Below are 19,159 nucleotides of genomic sequence, written 5' to 3'. Positions count from 1 at the left end.
GATAGGCCAAAAAAGAGTAGCTGAGTAAATACTCTGATTTTAAAGATTGAGCAATTACATGTGTTTTGAAATATGGCACAATAACAAAAACTCTGATCTGTATTTGAGGCTCTGTCTCATGGAATAGCTACTTCTAGTTTCAAACAAGCTTGTCTTGTTCAGTAGAATAAGTTGCCAAGTATGCATGTATTTACTTGCTTGTAACCAATTTTAAAATCACAAATATAAAAGTAATGGCATTGTAAGGTTTGGCTCTCTTGCTCAGATTTTGCATTTGTTTTGCTAAATGAATGACAAGTAATAAAGTTGAATAATATGTGGATGCATGCTTTGAAGGAAGGTTTAGTTTTGTCTCTTAAGGAGACTACCCTAGCATAAAGGATTTGTTGGAGCTCTTGTTTTTTCAGTAGCTCTGAGATGTTACTAATGACTCGTAACTCCAGTGCACTATAAGCTTTGTTGGATAAGAAAACAGGTGAGTAAAAAAGTGAGGCAGGTACATACTAAGCAGGTCTGCCATATATTTAATTGCTGTCAAGACAAGCTTTTTTGAGCCCTTTCAGCAGTCCTTGTTTAGCTTTAAAAAGAAAATAATCCAAACTTTAACTGCTACATGAATTATACTGTATTTACAGGAGACCTGTAAGCAGGCAGATTTCAAGCGGTAAGGGTTGTAGTACCAAGCAAGGTCACTTCATAAAGCAGGCTGGCACTAGAGGGAAGTCAAGCCAGGACTGGTTATACTACAAATTTCCTGCAGCCTGGAGGATGCTCCTGCCCTTGGCTTTGTGCTGGCCGTGCCTCCTGCCTTCAGATGCCAGCATCAGCACAGCCGGGCAGGGAGCAGCCAGCGGAGACCATCTGCCTGGCAGGCACGGGAGCACTGCCCGCTCTGCTTGCCTTCGCCTTGCTCTGCACTGCTACCTTCCACACAGCTTTGGTTTGCACGGGCATTCTTATTGGACCTGCAGCTCAATAAAGTGTCAGAAAACTAATCTTATAAAACTGGCTTAATTCTTTTCCATTTGTGCGTGTCAGCCCTGAACTGCCAGGGCTGCTCTCCTGAACCTCAGTTCAGGCCCCTGGGCAGCAGTGCCTGCGAGGGAGCCGGGAAGGAAGGCAGCCTTCACCTTCCTGCGCCACAGCCGGGACTTCATCTGCAAGCCGAGACAGGGCAGCCCCGGAGAGGCAGCAGCACGGCAGCTGGGGCGGGTCCCGTGAGGAGCCTGCCCCGGGCCCAGCCAGCCGCGGCCACAGTTCTGCGGCTTGCCGAGCCCGCCCCGCAGCCGGGACTCTTGTACTTTGTGCCGCGCCCTCCAAGCCCCGTGTGTTTCTCGGTAACGGAACGGACTGAGCTGTGGGCTCGTCGCTGTGCCGTCCGAACGAGCCGCTGCTTGCGGGTCGTTTCCTGTTCCAAGACACGGGAATGAGGGGGCACACATTTAAGCAGAGCTGCTCCGGGTGAAGCCCTGGCGACAAGCGCCGCCGTAGGGGCCGGCACTGGCACGGCCCCGGCGCCGGGCGGAACCTTCCCGCGCCCGCGCGCGGCAGCCGGCACCGCCGGCCGCGGACCGGGGCGGGGTGGGGCGAGAGCGGCGGCCGCGGCCATGTGGGGCGGCGGGCCGGCCCGAGCCCTGCGCCGAGCCCTCGCCCTGCGGCGCCGGCGGGCGGCGGCCGCGCTGCCGGGGGCTGCGGGCGGTGAGCGGGGCTGGGCGGGTGCGGCTGGGCGGGCGGCAGGGGCGGCGTGACGGGGCTCGGCTCGGCCGGCTCCCTGACAGGCGGGCCCCGCAGAGCTCCCGCCGGGAAGGTGCTGTTCCCCTGCCGCCTCCTGTGCGGTCCGGACTGTCTAGACCGCTCCACCGCTGACTGCGGCCTAACATCCCCCTCAGGGGGTGGTTTACTCGGTGCAGTGGGGCAGTGCTGTCATTCGGGCGCTGTTGGTGGCCTGGCAGCAGCGGGATGGGGGCGAGCGTTCGCCGCGCTCGGCAGAGCCCTGCTGAGCTGGAGCGGAGAGCAAGTGCAGGATTTTATCCCTGGCCTGCCTGTGCACCGTCCGTGAGGGTTTCTTCGTGCAATGCAAAATGAGTGTGCAGCTGTGTACGTCTCATTCTGTCACATAATAAACCCAGCGCTGCTAAGCGTGTGTGTGTGCACAGCCAGAATAAACATTTTCGGGAAACTCACACTAACGGAAACATTTCAGTTGCATAAAAATCTCTTTTCCATTCAATTTCTGAACGTGGCATTGTACATAATTTGAGGAGTACAGGGGTAGTGAGCTAGCATACATTCTTTTATTTAATCCCTAACTCCATTAGTACAACAGTGAACAAATGTGCAAAGATTTGCATGGTTAGTATTTTGCTAGAGCAGCACTCTTACAACTACTTGTTTTGCCTCTGACTTCTTGTAAAGCTGATATTTTCCATTTGGTTGTCTTTTATTTATGCAGATGACCATGCTGATCTGTCTTTTCAGACAGGTCTGAGAGGTGTCCTTCAGGACTACGACAGGAAAAGACAACTGAAATCCAGTAGTACCTTGCCTGTCTCTCTGATTGAAATGAAAAGCAATATGTAAGTACTGTATCTAAAATAACCCTGTGTGATAAGGGCTACCCTTTTCTGTAACAATTTAATTTGATTTTGTGACAGTGTCACATGGAGCCATTCCTATATCTCACAGTTTGAATGTTTGATGTGGCCTGTTCTTGTTTTACAGGTTGCCAACTCAAAAATTACAGGCATGCAGCCATCTGTTTGGGAAGATATGTCACCCATGCAGTGTATAATATCTGTATGCTACTAAACAAGTATAACTAGAATTTCTAAAGAAACATGAGTTTTACCTTTTTGCATTTTCCAATTCAGTATTTGTTTTTCCCGTATTTCAGCTGACATGAATATTAGTATTGATTTAATGACATTTAACTTCCATTGTTTAGGTTCACTGTGATGAGATCTTTCAGCACTTCACACTCATCAGTGGATTCAGATGAAATTAAAAAATTCCAGCTCCTTGCACATAAGTGGTGGGATGAAGAAGGAGAATATGCAGCCCTTCATTCTATGAATGACATTAGAGTGCCATTTATTAGGTACGGTTTTGAAGTCAGATTTTTTTATATGTACTATTTTTGCATGATCTCAGAAAAACATTGTAAAAAAAAGCCAATTACCAGTACTTAAGATAACTACATATGGCATCTACTAAAGCACCTTGTGGGTTTGACCTTAATCACATCCTTTTTCTTTCAGAGATACTCTGTTGAGCATGAGGAGTAATTACCATCTGGGAAATCCACTTTCTGGAATCAAGATTCTTGATGTGGGCTGTGGTGGAGGACTGCTGAGTGAGGTAAGAAACAGTGTGCTATGTGTTTTCTTGTTAAAAGGTGTGCAAGGTATTTGAATTATTGTACTTATTACACTGCTTAATTTCTCATCCTCCAAGGAGGACCTTTTCTCTTCTATGGTATGTTAGTTACTGAGTGGAGTGCAGTGCACTCTTGCAAAAAAACTCATAGAGTATTTGGTTATCATAGTGGTGGTGGTTTACAGAGAATGAGGGAGTTGGTTATGAGAAATTCCAAAATTCTGAGAATCTAAATCACGAAAATAAGATTTCAAGCACTGTAGAGTAATGGAGAGGGGAAGAATAATTAAAAAGTCCTTGAATATTTCTTTCTTTATTCTTCTCTTTTCACTTTATGAATCTAGGCAAGAATATTTGAAATCATGACATCCTTGTTATCAAATAAATAATTTTTGTTATAAACTTGTTCTTAAACATTTATTTATTTGAATTGCTTATCTTCCGTGTTTTACATGGGGGTGGGGATTCTCACCTTTGATTTGATCTCATGGGAAATGCATGGAATAACATCAAGCACCCAAATAATACCTCTCCTGTGTCATTAGAGATTGCTGTGGTACAGGGGCTGATGTTACAGTGGCTTCCAGAGAAGTCTGCACAAACTTGGGACTGAGAAGTTACTGTTTGTGGTGGAACACTGTTCACAGAGGCTCCAAACAAGTCAATAGACTAGGGGTGGTTTGTGAATTTAGAGTTACAGATCTGGCTGACTTACTCTGGGAACTTCATCAGCATCTGAAGTGAGGTATTAGAAAGCGACCCGAGTCTCTCCCATGTTTTCTTTCTTTGTTTTTTCTCCTCTTTTGAGCACAATCTTGTAGTCTTGTGAAAGGGATCTCAGCAACAATGCTGGCAAAGCCAGTGTGCTGCATCACCTTCTCAGGCTGAACAACCGGTGAATTTCAGGTTGGAATATCATACATGTGGTCATGTTCTGCAGCCTGTTTCAGTTTCAGAAGAGGTGATGACTAAGGTGTTAACCTTGGAGTAAGAAGACACTGGAGAAACCTGAGTGACAGCCAAGGCTGATGCTATCCTAGTAAACATCAGTGTTTAGTTCTCAGCAGTGAGAAAGTCACAGAGATAATAATATATTAAGTAACCATTAAAAAGATATGAGGATTTACCATTACAGGTGGATGTTGAAGAAAGTAATGACAGTAATTAAATACAGCATTGTTTTCCCCCCTTTAATTACTGTGTTGATTTTCCCCCTTTGTTTTTCCTCTATCAGAGAGTAGTAGTGGAAGAAATCTTTATTTGGTGTAATAAAATGGATTGAGAACAAATTATTCTAAAAGTCAATTTAAATGTGTGCGTAGTCCAGTACATGATTTTTAAAGAAAATTAACACCACCTTTCCCAAATCTAAGGGTGTTTTTGCTTTAGTAAGCATTTAAAATAAAACTGCTGAATCAGAGCTCATAATTTACTGTTGTTTGTCTTGTGTTGATGCTTTCATCATCTTGTATGTACATTGCAAAGTTTCAGAAACCTCTAAGTAAATTGTTTTCATGCAGAGAATAAATTACACTCTTTTTTTTATTAGCCTTTAGGTAGACTGGGAGCTTCAGTTACTGGAATTGATCCTGTGGAGGACAACATTAGAACAGCAGATCAGCACAAGTCATTTGATCCAGTGCTGGCCAAGAGAATACAGTACAAGTCCAGTTCACTGGAGGAGATTGTGGAGGAGTCTATGGAAACCTTTGATGTAATTGTAGCTTCTGAAGTAGTGGAGCATGTGGCTGACCTTGAAATGTTTATCAAGTGTTGCTCTCAGGTGTTAAAGGTAAGACAGTTTTTGCTTTCATTATTGGGAATATTTATTCTCTTTTATTTTTGAGTTTTTTAAAAGGAGTGTGAAAGCACATCTACGCACATTTCTCCACTAATTCAGAAGCATATTATAGAAGTGCCTTCCATTCTTCTCCATGATGACAATATGTCTTCCCAAATTCAGTAACCACAGTTAGGGGAAATTTATTTCCCCAACTAAGCCTCAGGAAAATGTTAAAGCATTTCCTAGTATTGCAGGTTTGCATTGCATCAGGACCTTAAGAAATCTGGGTGCATATGATTTCACTCAGGTGAGAGGAAATGTGGCAGTGCTGCTGTTGATGGACAGCTGTGGCTCAGACTGAATGGGAACTCTGTAATGATGTTTCTGTAGTACTGGTTTTATTCTAGTACTGTTTCTAGTACTGGTTTCTAGTACCGGTTTTATTCCAGTACTAGCATCACATCAGATAAGATCCTGGATTGCTTTTAAAGGTTCCTAGTTAAACTTTGGAGATAATCAGGTGTTTATTCATCTTGATACTAGTTCATTTGCAAAGGATGGTAGGCTCAGCACACAAGTGGGAGCTGTTCTTTAATCTCTTTATCTTTCTGGTCATCAGAAGAAATACGAATTATTTCAATGGAATGCACTACTAATTTTTAGACTGCTATGGATAAAGAAATTATCCCTTATTTCTAACAATCCTTTAAGGACTTAGCATTTGTTTCTGGCTTTATTTCTTTGCCTATGTAATAATTAAAACAAGCATGGCATGGCATTCAGCAGTCTCAAAAATTAAGAAAGCATTTCACATTTTACTTTGGTTGCAATTAAAAAAGCAGTTTGTGGTTTTATTTTGGTTTTTTGCTTTGCTGGTTTTTTGGGGTTTTTTTTTGGGGGGGGGTTTGTTTGTTTGTTTAATTTTAACAATAGATATTGTACATGCTTTAATACCTTTGATTTATCCATTTCCTGGACAGAAGATATTAAAAGTGACTTTTCTAGGTGTTTTTTGGGCTCAGGAATAGTTTTTATGCCACCCAGGACCTGATTATGTTGATTCTTTGAAGATTCCTTAGACATACTGTTAGGACATTCTATTCTTTCTTGTATTAAAATGTTATAAATATCTATCCTGATGAAATTACTTTTTACTCTTGCATTGTGTAGACTTTGACATAGACAAATTATTTGTCTTAATGTGATTAAATTTGCAATTTAAAAAACTGAAATATTCTTCTAATTTAACATTTTAATATTTTAATTAGCCTGAAGGTTCTTTATTCATTACGACAATCAATAAAACACAATTGTCCTATGTCCTGGGAATTGTGGTTGCAGAAAAAATAATGGGGATTGTACCAGAAGGAACGCACGAATGGGAGAAATTTGTTCCCCCTGAAGAGCTGGAGTGCCTCCTGGAATCAAGTAAGTTTCAGGCCAGATGGTGGGAATACAGAGAGATATCCAAATGGTCCCTGTAGAAATGGCAAGGGGATAAGTTAGGTGGGTGAGTGCAAGCAACAATACACAGCTTTTCCTGCTTGACTTAACAGTCGTATATTAAGAGTTTTGCTCCTGGTTTAAAGACACTGCTGCTTACTGGATTTTGCACAAAATAAATTAAATGGAATCCTAAGAATGCTGAGATTACTTGAACAAAATCACTATTGCAGCTGCCCTCTGTTTAATAGCCTAAATAAAAAATTCCAATGTTTTCTATTGTGTTCTGGTGACAGAATGTATGCTCTGAAGTGGTTCATAAGCTCTAGGTCAGGTTTGAGGAAATAACTGTGTTGGCACTCTAGGGCTGCGCTGCTGCCACTGCATTGTTTGTTGCCTTTCCTTTGGGAGGAGGCGTTTTTATTTTTGGTTTGCTGCTCCATGTTCTCTATTCATATTACGTTACTAAAAGATTTCTTCCAAAATATGAAGATCAAACACCACAAGTTCATAAGCCAGTTCCTGAGAAACTCTGTGATACTGATTTTAATTATTTCTAATTAAATTACCCTGGTCTGATTGCTTTTAAAATAGATAAAGCACTGAGCTGGGAAGACTTCTGCCCATTGCCCTCCTTCACCACATATGTTTTAAAACCTGTCACCAAATATTTCACTTTGCTCTAGTTCACTGCAAAGAAGCTGAAGTATGAGTGGAGCTATTTTCTTGGCAAGGTCTTTTCCTGGCACTTTGCAGTAATGCCATAAGGAATATGACTAATACTGGTTCACATACTGGTGGTTCTTTTAGTTCTTCCTTTGGAAGGAGAAGCAGGTGCAGTGGAGTGATTTGTTTTGATAGGGTGTTTGTTTTCTGCCTTCCACCCTCTATCCTGCTGGGACACAGCAGATCCATGCAGTGAACTGAGTGCTGCTCAGCTGAGAGTAATAAATCGCTTTTTATTTGCACCGAGTCCTTGATGGCATTCATGTGCCTTTTTCTTACACTTCTCCATTCCTAAAGAGAATCTGAAGAATGTTTGCAAAAATGTGCTCAGATTTTGATCTTGGAGCATGTGATGTCTACCTGAAGCATGTCTCCACCTACAGAAAACATTACCAGTCAGTGAGATGAGGAGGTGTGAGGCTGGGGTTTTCAGCAGAGCCCTGTAGCTGCAGGACCTGCTGTCACCAGCAATGCCAGTGGCACTGCATGTGGGGGTGTCTGACAAAGCCACCTTCCTCCCCAGCCCAGAGGAAGAAACTTGTTTCAGACTTGCTGTTCTAATGATCTTGATGTTGCAGTGACTTACAATATTTAAGAACATCAGTTGCTTTATATGGCTTCTTTCTTTCCTAGATGGCTTTTCAGTCAAGACCGTGAGTGGGATGTTGTATAATCCGCTCTGGGGCTCCTGGAGCTGGACGGAGAGCACGAGCCTGAACTACGCAGTGCACGCAGTGAAGTCTGGGGCTCAGGCACAGGCACACGCCACAGACACCCAGCAGCACTCAGCCACAGCTGGCACAGCTGGCACTGTCCCAGACAGCACTGTCTGACATGTGTGGTGATGGACTGTCACCAGAACAGAAAATGAGCTTCTGCTCAGATGGACACAATAAAACCTTTGCTAACAACAAGCTTCCTGTTTGCATCAATAATACTTGTGTTGTTTTTGGCCAAATATTTTGGGTCTCAAAAAAATCAAGTGCTCACTATCTCAGGAATCTTTTAAGACTGGAATGAGCAAAGCTTTTAAAGAATAGGTATTTTCATGAGAAAGGAGTTTCAAATTGTTGGATGGGGAAATACAAATTATTGTTGGTAGCTTGGAGGAAGCTTTATTATGTGGTGGTGTTTTCAGTCCTGCTGGGACTCAGATCTCCATAGAATAATGGCATAGATGTAGAGTGAGTTAAAAACCACGATGCTGTACAGTAAATAAAGTGCCTTAAGTATTTAAAATAATCAACTCTGTAAAAATATATGAAGCACTTAAGATCTACAAACACTTTTTTTCTGTAATACACCTTTCTTCCTGAGGAGGGGAAACAAAATAGCAGACCTTTACTATTGAGTCCTGCTGTTTCCGCAGTTGATATGAAGTAACTGAAATGGAAGAAGAGTCCTGTGACCAGAGTGCCTCAGCTATCAAAGCCCCTTCACCATAAAGATATTTGTATCTGTGCCTATTATTCAACTTTCTCCCTCTGTCCGAATAAAGAGAGGCTGCAGGTAAAATTTTACTAAGCAACTAGAGCTCCATGCTAGCAGAAAGACACATTAACAGTTTGTCCAATAACTGCAGTGCCATGCCTATTTATTCTTAATGTTTTAGCACCCTGGTAAGGAAAAGTCATTTACAATGAAACAGAACTTTCTAAATAAAATGTCATGTGTGTGTCTATGACTGCATCTCTTTCCTTCTTTCTCCTTTTCCTTTCACCTTGTACACAGCTAGAAGAGTGTCTTGTTTTTGTTTGCAGGGTGAAAATGAAACTTTTTTCCCCCTTTTTCTCCATTTTAGTTGCTTGTGCATTTCTCCTACTGTAGAGATGGTAGGCTAAATTAGTTTCTTACACATTTGCATTCTTCCTGCTTTGCTGTATCTGCATGTTGCCTTCAGATCCAAGTTTCCTGATGGATTTGATGATGCCCAGAAGAATATAGTTAATTTATAATGGAAATAACAATAATTCATAGCTGACAAAGATTCAGAAGTAGAATCTGGTGTGATTGCTTCCATGACAATAAGTTCTGCTTTATAATATTTCTGTGGGCTGTAGCTTGGCTTCGAGAAGAAGATTCATCATGTTAAGCATTCAGTGATGGAGAAGCCACTACACAGTAAAATCGTTCCAAAGGTTCATCAGTTGAAGCTGTTTAACTTGGGAACCTCACCAGTGATGTCTTAACATCCTCATTTTTACACTTAAGTACCTCTATGAGCTGCAGTTTTCAGTTGTCACTCCTTTATTTTCTCTTAGATAAGTGGTCTGAGATTATTTCTACAGCTATTACTGCTACATGTGAGTTCTTGAGTTCACATGAAGTTTTGTGGTAAACGTTTCTGGAGCATGGCAGTGGAACTGGCTGCAACATTTTGTTAATGGTTTCCACAGGAGGAATACATAATTCCCTGTCTGCCTTTCTTTTGCAAGGGAGTCTCTGCTCCATTGGTCATGCATGCAGTGTGCTGCACAGGAGAGGAGTGATGCTGGAAGAAAATGTGGAGTCAAGAGAGAACCAGTGGGTCTTTCCTCCTAACTCTGTTCAGGCATGTTAAACCATGTGGCTCCAGTGAGTTCCCCTAAGCAAACTGCCAGCATCAATCTAAGTTACTACAACTGTATGACTCTTGTTTCAAATTTTGCCAGCAGCTCTGAAAAGCACTGAGGTCTGGACAGATTCCTGAGGTAGCCAACAAGAAACACCCCCCAAGAGTGTGGTCATCTCTCCACTGATTTGTTTTGAGAGTGTTTTGAGTCAAGTGAAATAAAAACGTTACAAAGCTGACATACAAAGAGCTGATTTTTGTTTTATTTAAGAGCCTTAAGTCCAGATGTTTGTATGACTACTGGCTGTTACCCTGTCTTATCCTTTCTGTTTTCCATCATTCAGAATATTCTGAGTTGAGAGGGACACACAAGGATTAAGCCCAACTCTAAAGTGAATTACTTCTTAACTTCCTTGTAGTTTTTCATTTGACTGTGAACCAACTGGAGAAAGGGTGTGTTGGGTTTTTTTCACTCATTTCTATTGCACATGGGACAAAAAGGCATTGATACTGCCTAGGTTCTCTGTCCAAGCTCACAAGAGGGATCCTGTACCTAATGAACAATGGTTGGCATTTAAACAACAGGCACATGGACCTGGTTATCCATGGATACCTTTGGTTTTTACAAAAACCTTATCACAAGCACCTAATCTGCTCCTACATGCGTATTGGAGTCCTGTCAGTCTGCGAGAGTTTTGAGATCTGTGTGGACAAATGAGTTGGGACTGCTTCAACAGCTCCTTTTAACTGTAGTATGTCTCCAGATGTCCTGATATGCTCCATCCCCAGTCCTTGCCCCCTCAGCTTTATTCCCCTGGGGATTATCCTAACTATTCTGGCTGTATTTCATCCCTCTGTTTAAAACAACCTTGTTTTAATGAAGAAATGATAGAATGCAGTAGAAATCATTTTAATGAGATAACAAGCAGTACAAAAATACCTTACACTTGTGAACTGGTTTTGGTGTTTTACATCCCTACCTTTTTCATAAATGTGCAACTGGCACAATCTAATCAAATTCACTACTTTGTAGTGAATATGTACTATGCACTTGTGCTCCAGAAACTGTTTTCTTTAAATCTGTGCATAGGAAACCAATGACTTTTTAACACTTCTCTTAGCCTAGCTGCTGCAGAAATTTCATAGATGCTATTGAAATGGACAGAATTTAAATCAAATAAATTTTCAAATCTTAAGCAACTTGTTCATGTTTATGGAGCCACAGCTTCAATGCTTACAGGAACAGTGATGGTAGGAGGTGAAAAAAGCAATGTAATTTCAGCAAGCATGTACCCAGGACTAAGGATGAAGCAAGAGATGATTCTTGCCTTGAGATAGGGAAAAAACTATTTGGAGTTAGGTCTTTTTCAGCCTCTGTGTTTATTTCTAGTTGTATACCCTTGACTCTTCTATTACTAGCCATTTATTCCTGTAACAAAACAGATCAGAGTAAGAAGCTGATTCTGCAAAAGGAAAAAAGAAAAAAAAGAAATCCAGCAGAGCAAACAATAGTGTTCTGGGTGGTCTCAGCTATTCAGCTGTGGTTTGGCTTGTTGTGTTGTTTCATCTCTCCCACATTGCTCCACATGGTCCCAGTCCCAGCTCCTTGCTTGTCTGAGGTGTAAATATTTTTTTTGCTTTCTTTCCCTTTTTTACTATGTTTCCCTGGGAAGCTGCTGCTGCTTGTGCTGTTCAGGGGGCTGAATTTTCCCACTGTGGAGGACTGGTTCCATCTGGGAGGTAAGCACTGGGAGTAAATAGACAGGGAGAAGATGGAACAGCTCCTTCAGGGGCAGTAGGCTTTTAGGTTGCCTCAGCCTGTCTTGTGGAACAGCACATTCAGATTATAATTGAAACATTAATTGTGCTTAAGCCCAACTGGAGTAGTATGAGAGCCTCAGAGGAGATCTGCATTTAATCTCCTTTTTAAATAAAAATACAACTTGAAGTTTCCATGGTTTCCATTATATTATCTTATTGCCTATTGTTCCTTTGTGGTCCAGTGACATTTCATGGGCATTTTTGTAGGATTTGACAATTTCCACTAACACCCTGTGTCAGGTTCCTCGGGAATGGAAAAAAAAAGAGAGGAGTAGGGAAGGAATTGTGCAGTGGCTGTGAGCTAAGAATAATGAATATCTTGTTGGAAGTTTTTCTGAAAATGGCTTCAGAAATTTTTCACTATGTTGAAATCTCAGCTTTGATTAAAAAAAAAAAAAGGCAACAAACAAATTTATTTTCCATACACTTTTGATAAAAGCTTGAAAGGAATAATCCCATGCAGTCTAGAAGTTCACTAGTCAGAAGACTCACTGTCTGTAATTAGCATGATGAAGCAGACTGGAGGAGAAAAAGTGAGACAAAATGTGAATTACTATGTGGGTGCTGATACTGTATTGGCAGGGGTTTGAGAGGTGCCCAGGAGTACCTGGAATGGGGGAGAGCATTGAAAAGCCAGAAATAGAAGGAGTATGAGCAATGCTTGGAAGATAAGTACAGTCTGATGGAGAGGAGAAATGTGAAGTAAAGGTATAGAGGGCAGTCACGTTCTAGTGTGCCTTGGATGAGGAAATACTGATGGTTAGGAGAGTTGCTCTGTGCCAGACTGAAGCATACAAGTTCAGGTGTTCACAGCCTCCCACTTGCTTTTGCACATTAGCCTCCAGTGCCTCATTCCAAATGCTGAGCTCCTAGAAGGAAAGATGGTGACTTACTAATCATGAGTTGGAGGCAGACATCTCATTCATGGTGTTCTCCAGGTTACAGACCAAAATTCTAACCACTTAAAGTTTGTGCTGACAGTAAACTTTATTTTTATTGACATGTGAAGCAATATAAAATGTCAAGTTATGTTTTAGCTATGAGGGTTGGGATTTCACCTAGACTGTAAAATCAACTGACCTGTCTTGACTTACATAAGCATTAATTGCACAGCCACCTCTCAGTGCATTAGGAATTCAGTATTTATACTTAGATCTCCATTTTATTGTGCTTGTATTCTCCATGGAGTCATTCCAGCAATATGATCAATATTCACTTGTTCTAAAAAGATAAAATATTTTTTTCTTCCTAAAAGGATTGTGATGACCATTAGTGTTCCATTAATAAATCTGAAATCTCTGTTGCATTCTCACGAGGTATGTTAAAAAAACCCCAACCAAACAAAACTAAAAAACAATCCCAAAATAACTTGGAGATTGAATTGCTAACATTGCCTTGTATACTAGTTGTATATGAAAACTTACAATAGTAGAACATAGAGAAAATGATATGGTGTTTATTTTCCTGAGTTAGAATATGCACATAAAACCTGCAAACATAAAACAATTGAAGTAAACAAAACATACAGTGAAGTATACCTCAGAAGGATGTATCCAACTCAAATGTAAATTAGCACATTTACCTCCAATGCCCTGTGATGAAGCATAGCCTCAGCACTGAAACATGGGGTTGGGTTCATTTCCAGTTTTGTCTTCCAGCTGCTGCAGAAGCAGCAGCTCAGCACCTTGCCCACCTCAACCCACCTCCAAGTTATGCTTTACAAAACTGATGGGACCTGGCTGCCCCTGGGGGACCCCTTCAGGGTGCTCCCTGCCTTGGTCCCCAGCTGTAACTGAGGAGGCCCTGACCTGGACCATCCACAGCCACCCAGTGCCTGGCACTGCTGCAGCAACACTGAGCACTGTGTGTCTCCCACACTCAGGGATGTTAGAAACCAGTAAACCCCTATGTTGTTCTTTCTAAGCAAAGCACTACCAGCTTGCCCTTCGATGTCAAATAGAGGTATGTGCTCATTATCCTCCTCTCAGCCCTCCCAATCCCAACAACATGACCATCTAACCTCTCAGGAGCACAAAGCTTTGGAACACTGAGGTGGTTCTCTGATCATGGACTTGTCCAGAGGCCTCTGTTCTGCAGCCAGGAAAAATGACACAAATTTAGAATCACCAGAAGCAGCATTTCTCAGCACACTGCAGCAAGAAAAGTCCTGCCAAAGCTGCCAACCAAAGGTGTCTGCTAAGAAGAAATATCTATGTGTAGGATGGGATTTGGGTCACACTGCTATGGATGAAGACTAAGTACTCTGGAGAAACCTTGTTTTTTGCCTCCTCCAGAGGAAGTGTGAAGCCCCAGATGAAGATATCAAAGTTTCTGAAGGTGTTTTCAAGAAAGACAATGTACCTTGAAAGGATAACTAAGGGAGGAAGCTACTTCATGGCAGGTAATGAAAGAAATTTTACCTGGCCTGTCTAGGCAGGACAGCATTCCCATGTGGGTTGTTCCCATTCTCCCTTATTGAATTTTATCTGCGGATAAGAAAAAAGCTTCTGTCTACAGGGTTACTTAACAAGCATTTTTTTCCAGAACCAGATTTATAATAAAGAAAATCTTCCTACCTTCTACAATGCTCAACAGTTCACCTTCTTGCAGGATGCAGACTGCAGGCCATTGCTTCTGCCACTGTCTCTCCCATCTGTCTTTATTTCCAGAGCTCCTGGAGATGAAAGCATAGCCTTGGCCTTAGGAATACAGCCTATGGAAGGGTCTCTCCTCCTCCCTGTTCCTATTGCTTCTCATCCCCTTCACATGGCTTTCAGCTGAGAGTTCATTTGCAGCCAATTGTGTCATGCTGGAACGATCTCCTCTTCCCATTTTGTGGCCCTATTGCTCTGGATTGGCAGGGTTTGTTTTCCCTAATGGTACATTGCTCCATTTTACAGTGTCTGCAGCAGCCAGCGCTTTTACCTCTATTACCACTTTAGGCTAGTTACAAGTAAATTTAAGGTAATTACATATATTGAAGCAACTTATTTGCCCACAAAAAACAACAATTCTTACTTAGCAGGGTAAAATCTGAAGACCATATGAATATCTTGAAAAAAGTAAACATGGTTAGGAAAGGAAATCTGTGTAAGAAAGTGCAGAAGCTTCATACATCTCTATTATTAGTTAAATATGACCTGAAATGCCAAAGAGATCACAGCAGAATGTACTGCAAATCTTACTTCTCCTGAGGATGCTGTAAATCAGAGACCACTTATTAATGGGCAAAGACTGGGAACCACTGCGTCAGGCAAGCAATCTGTATGTAGCAGGTTCCCAACACTATTCTTCTATTGAGAAAGTTTTATATTAAAGGTCTGACTATAAATCATGTAAGTGCCCTCATGACATTGTGAGGGTTGTCTGTTGTCCAAAAAGCTTGTGAAAGAGAGTAATAAAATTAAAAACAACTAAAGAATTGTGAGACTGTAGCTCTGCCAGCTGAGTAGCAGTCAGCTATACTCAGCTACCAGCCTGAGCACTTCCACCTGCAGAAAGCAGGAGGTTTCATGCAAAGCCTTTGTTTTTCTCCCCCGTGAAAGCAAGGAACTTGAATTACATCATCCAGGGCAGTCTCAGGGTATGTGTTGCCTTAGAAAGTGGTTTTGTTTACCAGCAAGTGCAAAGTAAATTCCGAAGAACTTCTGGAATTGCACTTAATCTGGACTTACACACAGACCCTTCCATACAGCACTGAAGTAGTTTAGATTCTTGATGTTCTACATTTTCTATGCATTTGTACCTTTATATGTCATTAAAGTATCATTAACTCCTTTTCTAAGTTCAAACTGAAAGACAGCATTACTGTTTTGCATCTATACCTTGGTTATTTTTATCTGAATAATTAAAAAGATATGTTTATGAAACTCAAGCTGCTCTGAGAGATCATTAATATTACAACAAAACCAATCCTGGCCGCAGTCAGCGATTGTTTCAGAAGGATCCTGGAAGCCTACTGGAGATGAAAAACCTTTTTTTCACCCTCTCATAAACTCAGGCCTCACCACAAAACCCATTAAATTATGTCATCTGCAGTGAAGGGCTCAGTAAGTCTGGGCTACTTCAAAGAGAAGGGAAGCATTTCCATACCGCTGGATGATGACCCCGCCAGCACAGAAAGTGAGAGCCCAGCCTGAGCTGGGGACAGCCAGTCCCTGAGCAAGGGCACAGCAAGAGGCTTTCACTTCAGGCAGAGCAACCTGTAAAACCAACCCACACTGATTCATGGAGCTGCTTAAAACTCTGTGCTGCCCAACCTTTGAGCACTTGGAAAAGAGAGAGGCAGCAAGTAGGAGACACGGATGATACCAGTGTGGGAAGTGAGTGGAAAATGGGTGGCCCTATTTCTTAAAGCCCAGGGGAGATCTGGCAGTGATCTGAGTGAAACTGCTGTTCAAACCCAGCTGGCAGCAGTACATGAAAGTAAAACCTGTGGTAGGCATGAGCTCAGAGCATGAGTACTGATTTTTAAAAAGCTTAGTGAGTTCTGAGCTAAAAACAGATGGGACAGCCTGTGCACTGGCACTCTGCAAAGTCCCATCACAACCACTGGGCTCAGACTGTGGTTTTCACACCCGATGCCACCTTTGTGGGCAGTCTGCCATGGTAACCTCAGGCTTTTTTAAAGATGTGCAACAACCTCAAGGACATTACAGGAAACAAACAAACAAACAAACGCAATGAAGATCAAGAGTCTTTATGCCAATGCACAGAATCTAGTAACACTGCAAGTGCTTTCCTGCCCCCAAATCAAATTGCAGACTTCAGAAGAAAAATCTGGCTTGCTATATAATAATCTTAGATTTACGTTAACTAGAAAAATTTACTTATTTTATTCTGTTACTCTCTTTTCCTTTAGGCAGCTGCACTAGAAGAGATTACAGATAGAAGTGTACTTTAATGTATTAGATCTTGTTTTGCTCTGTGTGATGTATCTGAGGAATGACTGTTCCAGACTGTGCTGCACTCAGTGTGCATTTGCAGCCAGACAGGCTTTGAGTGTATTAACTCTCATTTTCCCCACACAAAAAAGTGAAGTTATTTAGCAAACATGCTAAATTAGCTGGATTCCCACCCTCCCTGAGGAGGACAGTGAGGCAGCTGCCAGTGTAGAGGGCATCACTTGTGAGCCTCTTTGAGGCAAATTTGGAAAATCAGACTGTATCTCAGAACCACCCAGCCTGTGGCACCTGCAATGCACAGGAGCAGAAAACAACACTCGGGTTCATGGGCACTGCTACCAGCTGTAATCAGTATAACAGTGTAATCCTTTCTAATACAAGTCATTTGCCACAGGCAGCCCTGCGTGAAGGAATGGACATGTGTTCTACCCATGTTCTTTATTTGCTGTTAAACTCTGGCAAACAAGATGTGACACTGGGACCTGCACCTTTTAAATGACCCGGTCTGGTCAGCACCATGCAGGTCATAATCAACCTCTGAAAGTCCTGTTTATGAGCAGGACAGCAAGGCTGCTGGGGTTTCTATGCAGATCTGTATCTGACACACCATGAGGCACACGTGCTCTGTTGCTGAGGCTTCCCACATTGTTCTAGGAGGCATCATTGTGCTCTGGACTCTTGCAGCTTCCAGGTAACACTGCAGCCAAAATGGGATTAACACAGAATAAAGCCCTCCTCCAAAAGAAGGGTAGCAGTGCCCTTACTGAGCAAATGCTAAACACTGACTGAAGTCCTGCTCTAATAATCCTGGGGCAAGCAGGCAAGCTGGACTACCTAAAAACAGCATCAATCTTCAGAGCATAAACTGCAGTAATGCATCCATTAGGATGCATTAGTTAGGCAAAAGATGCCAAACTTTTCTGGGTCTGCACTGGGACCTTCCCTCTCTTCTCTCCCCTACAGGTCTTCCCTAGTTGTGCTGGCCATTGATAGAAACATAGATTTTAGGATAGCTCATTTGTCTCTGAAAGTCAAGCAGTGGCAGCAGCTGGGATGTGGATGCTCAGGACCTTTCCCTGCCCTCACAGAAACTTATATCCCATCTGTAACTGGATCCCTCTTATCAGTAACACAGCAAGCAATTCCCATGCAGGAACAAAAGCTGAGACCTGTTACCAGGCTGTGACAGTCCAGATTTATTAGGCTGTCTGCCACTTGAAACAAATCTTCAGCCTGAGATTTGCAGGTGCTGTAGCAGAGAAAAGCACTTCTCTTCTTTGCCTCTTCATTGCCCTGTCATAATAATTTAACAAAACCAAATGCTGCTGCTGCTCTCACTTTCCAGTCTCGTTTCATTACCTGTGCATCACCTGTCATGTGGGATGGCCCAAAAGCTGTACAGAAGCTGCTCAACCAGCACCTTGCTAAGGATGAGTGCAAAGAAGTGCAGCACATTTTGGAGGGCACAACCTGTATGTGGAATGAGAGTTACTGTGACCTCTCTGATCCCACTGACTCCTGAGAGCAGAGTATCAGCACAATATCAAAAACATACTTGCATGGCAGCCTGTGGCTACTGAATATGTGTAAACAACCAGCTAAAAGTGAAGTACAAAACAAAATGCTGCAAGGAGCTATTGCAGAAAAGTTGCAGAGCACAGGAGCCTTCCCTGGTGAGTGCAGGCAGGAGGCAGAGACAGTTCATAGAACACAGAACCATAGAATATCCTGAGGTGGAAAGGACCACAAGGGTCACAGAGGTCCAGGTCCTGGCCCTGCACAGGACAACTTTATGAATCATACCTGAGAACTTCTTGGACTCTGCTAGGCTTGCTGCTGTGACCACTTCCCTGTGGCACCTACTCCAGTGTCCAAACACCCTCTGAGTGAAGAACCTTTCCCTTACATCCAACCTAAACCTCTCCTGACAGCTTCAAGTTGCTCTCACTGATATTGTGCAGCAATATTAAATGCAAAACTGGCATTTAATATTGCTGGCACTAGGAGAAGTCACTATATGGACCTGAACTTCACGAGTTTGCTCAGGGACATTCTCTTCCTCATTCAACTCCTTTGTTCCATCTGTTCTATATGCTGAGGTAAAGCATCAAAGTCCTGGTCGCAAACTTCATCCATCCCTGCTGAACACTGAAAATTGGTCCATTTGTGTTAAGGATAAGGTCATTTCTCTTGCCCAATGGCATAATAAAATAACCAACTCGTGGGAGCATTTTGGAGCAGCTATGTACACACCACAGCATCTGACAAAGGACTATTTAGGCAGTGGTATTACTCAAAAAACAAAGGGCACTGTTTTGGGGTCGGTGTGATATGCAGAGCCGAGGACATTTGGCAGAATGGAGGGGAATCCTGCTCATGCCATCACGGGGTACCCCAAGATCCTACTGCAGCAGGGAGGCTGGAGCCAGGGAATGCTAGGACCCTCAGTGCCAGTAAAATCTCATCACCTTGTGGCCCAAGGGATTTGTTTGAAGCCATTTTGTTTCCCTTTCTGCTCATAGAGGTGTTTTCCTCAGTCGAGATGAAAAATAAGAA

General features: G+C 42.5%; 1 protein-coding gene and 1 long non-coding RNA gene across 7 annotated transcripts in view; one reads left to right on the top strand and one right to left on the bottom strand.

Annotated features, from left to right (window-relative positions):
* Positions 1-1,571: 1,571 nt before the first annotated feature.
* Positions 1,572-10,117, top strand: COQ3 (coenzyme Q3, methyltransferase). 3 transcript variants are annotated; one of them, XM_079327898.1, is made up of 7 exons: positions 1,572-1,698; positions 2,453-2,576; positions 2,945-3,097; positions 3,258-3,357; positions 4,925-5,167; positions 6,427-6,586; positions 7,961-10,117. In XM_079327898.1, exons 1-7 carry the CDS (start codon positions 1,608-1,610, stop codon positions 8,158-8,160), a joined length of 1,071 nt encoding a protein of 356 aa, XP_079184024.1. In that variant the 5' UTR covers positions 1,572-1,607; the 3' UTR covers positions 8,161-10,117. The 3 variants fall into 3 exon arrangements, with proteins under 3 accessions (XP_079184024.1, XP_079184025.1, XP_079184026.1); XM_079327899.1 differs by having other exon boundaries at positions 1,584-1,698; positions 2,483-2,576; XM_079327900.1 differs by having other exon boundaries at positions 1,585-1,698; positions 2,479-2,576.
* Positions 10,118-11,205: 1,088 nt separating this feature from the next.
* LOC306797889 overlaps positions 11,206-19,159 on the bottom strand; it is an 8,876-nt gene continuing 922 nt past the window's right edge. Inside the window, exons 2-4 of one of the 4 annotated variants that reach the window (XR_013773219.1) lie at positions 14,276-14,373; positions 14,120-14,185; positions 11,206-11,307 (exon numbers count right to left, since the gene is read on the bottom strand). This is a non-coding gene — a long non-coding RNA (uncharacterized lncRNA). Of the gene's footprint in view, positions 11,308-12,442; positions 14,186-14,275; positions 14,374-19,159 lie in introns of those variants that run through there. The other 3 variants (XR_013773220.1, XR_013773222.1, XR_013773221.1) reach the window with 3 other exon arrangements.

This window comes from Erithacus rubecula (genome assembly GCF_903797595.1).
Source record: "Erithacus rubecula genome assembly, chromosome: 2".
In the NCBI taxonomy this organism is placed as follows: Eukaryota; Metazoa; Chordata; class Aves; order Passeriformes; family Muscicapidae; genus Erithacus; species Erithacus rubecula.
The sequence above is the reverse complement of the archived record's forward strand: the minus strand, read 5'-3'. Positions and strand labels throughout refer to the sequence as shown.

What these genes read in the sequence shown, in the direction of transcription:
- COQ3 (XM_079327898.1), top strand. Translation starts at nt 1,608, where the DNA reads ATGTGGGGCGGCGGGCCGGCCCGAGCCCTGCGCCGAGCCCTCGCCCTG. An exon ending in GTTGCTCTCAGGTGTTAAAG is followed by an intron (nt 5,168 to 6,426) that starts GTAAGACAGTTT and finishes TATTTTAATTAG; the next exon opens with CCTGAAGGTTCTTTATTCAT. An exon ending in GGAGTGCCTCCTGGAATCAA is followed by an intron (nt 6,587 to 7,960) that starts GTAAGTTTCAGG and finishes TTTCTTTCCTAG; the next exon opens with ATGGCTTTTCAGTCAAGACC.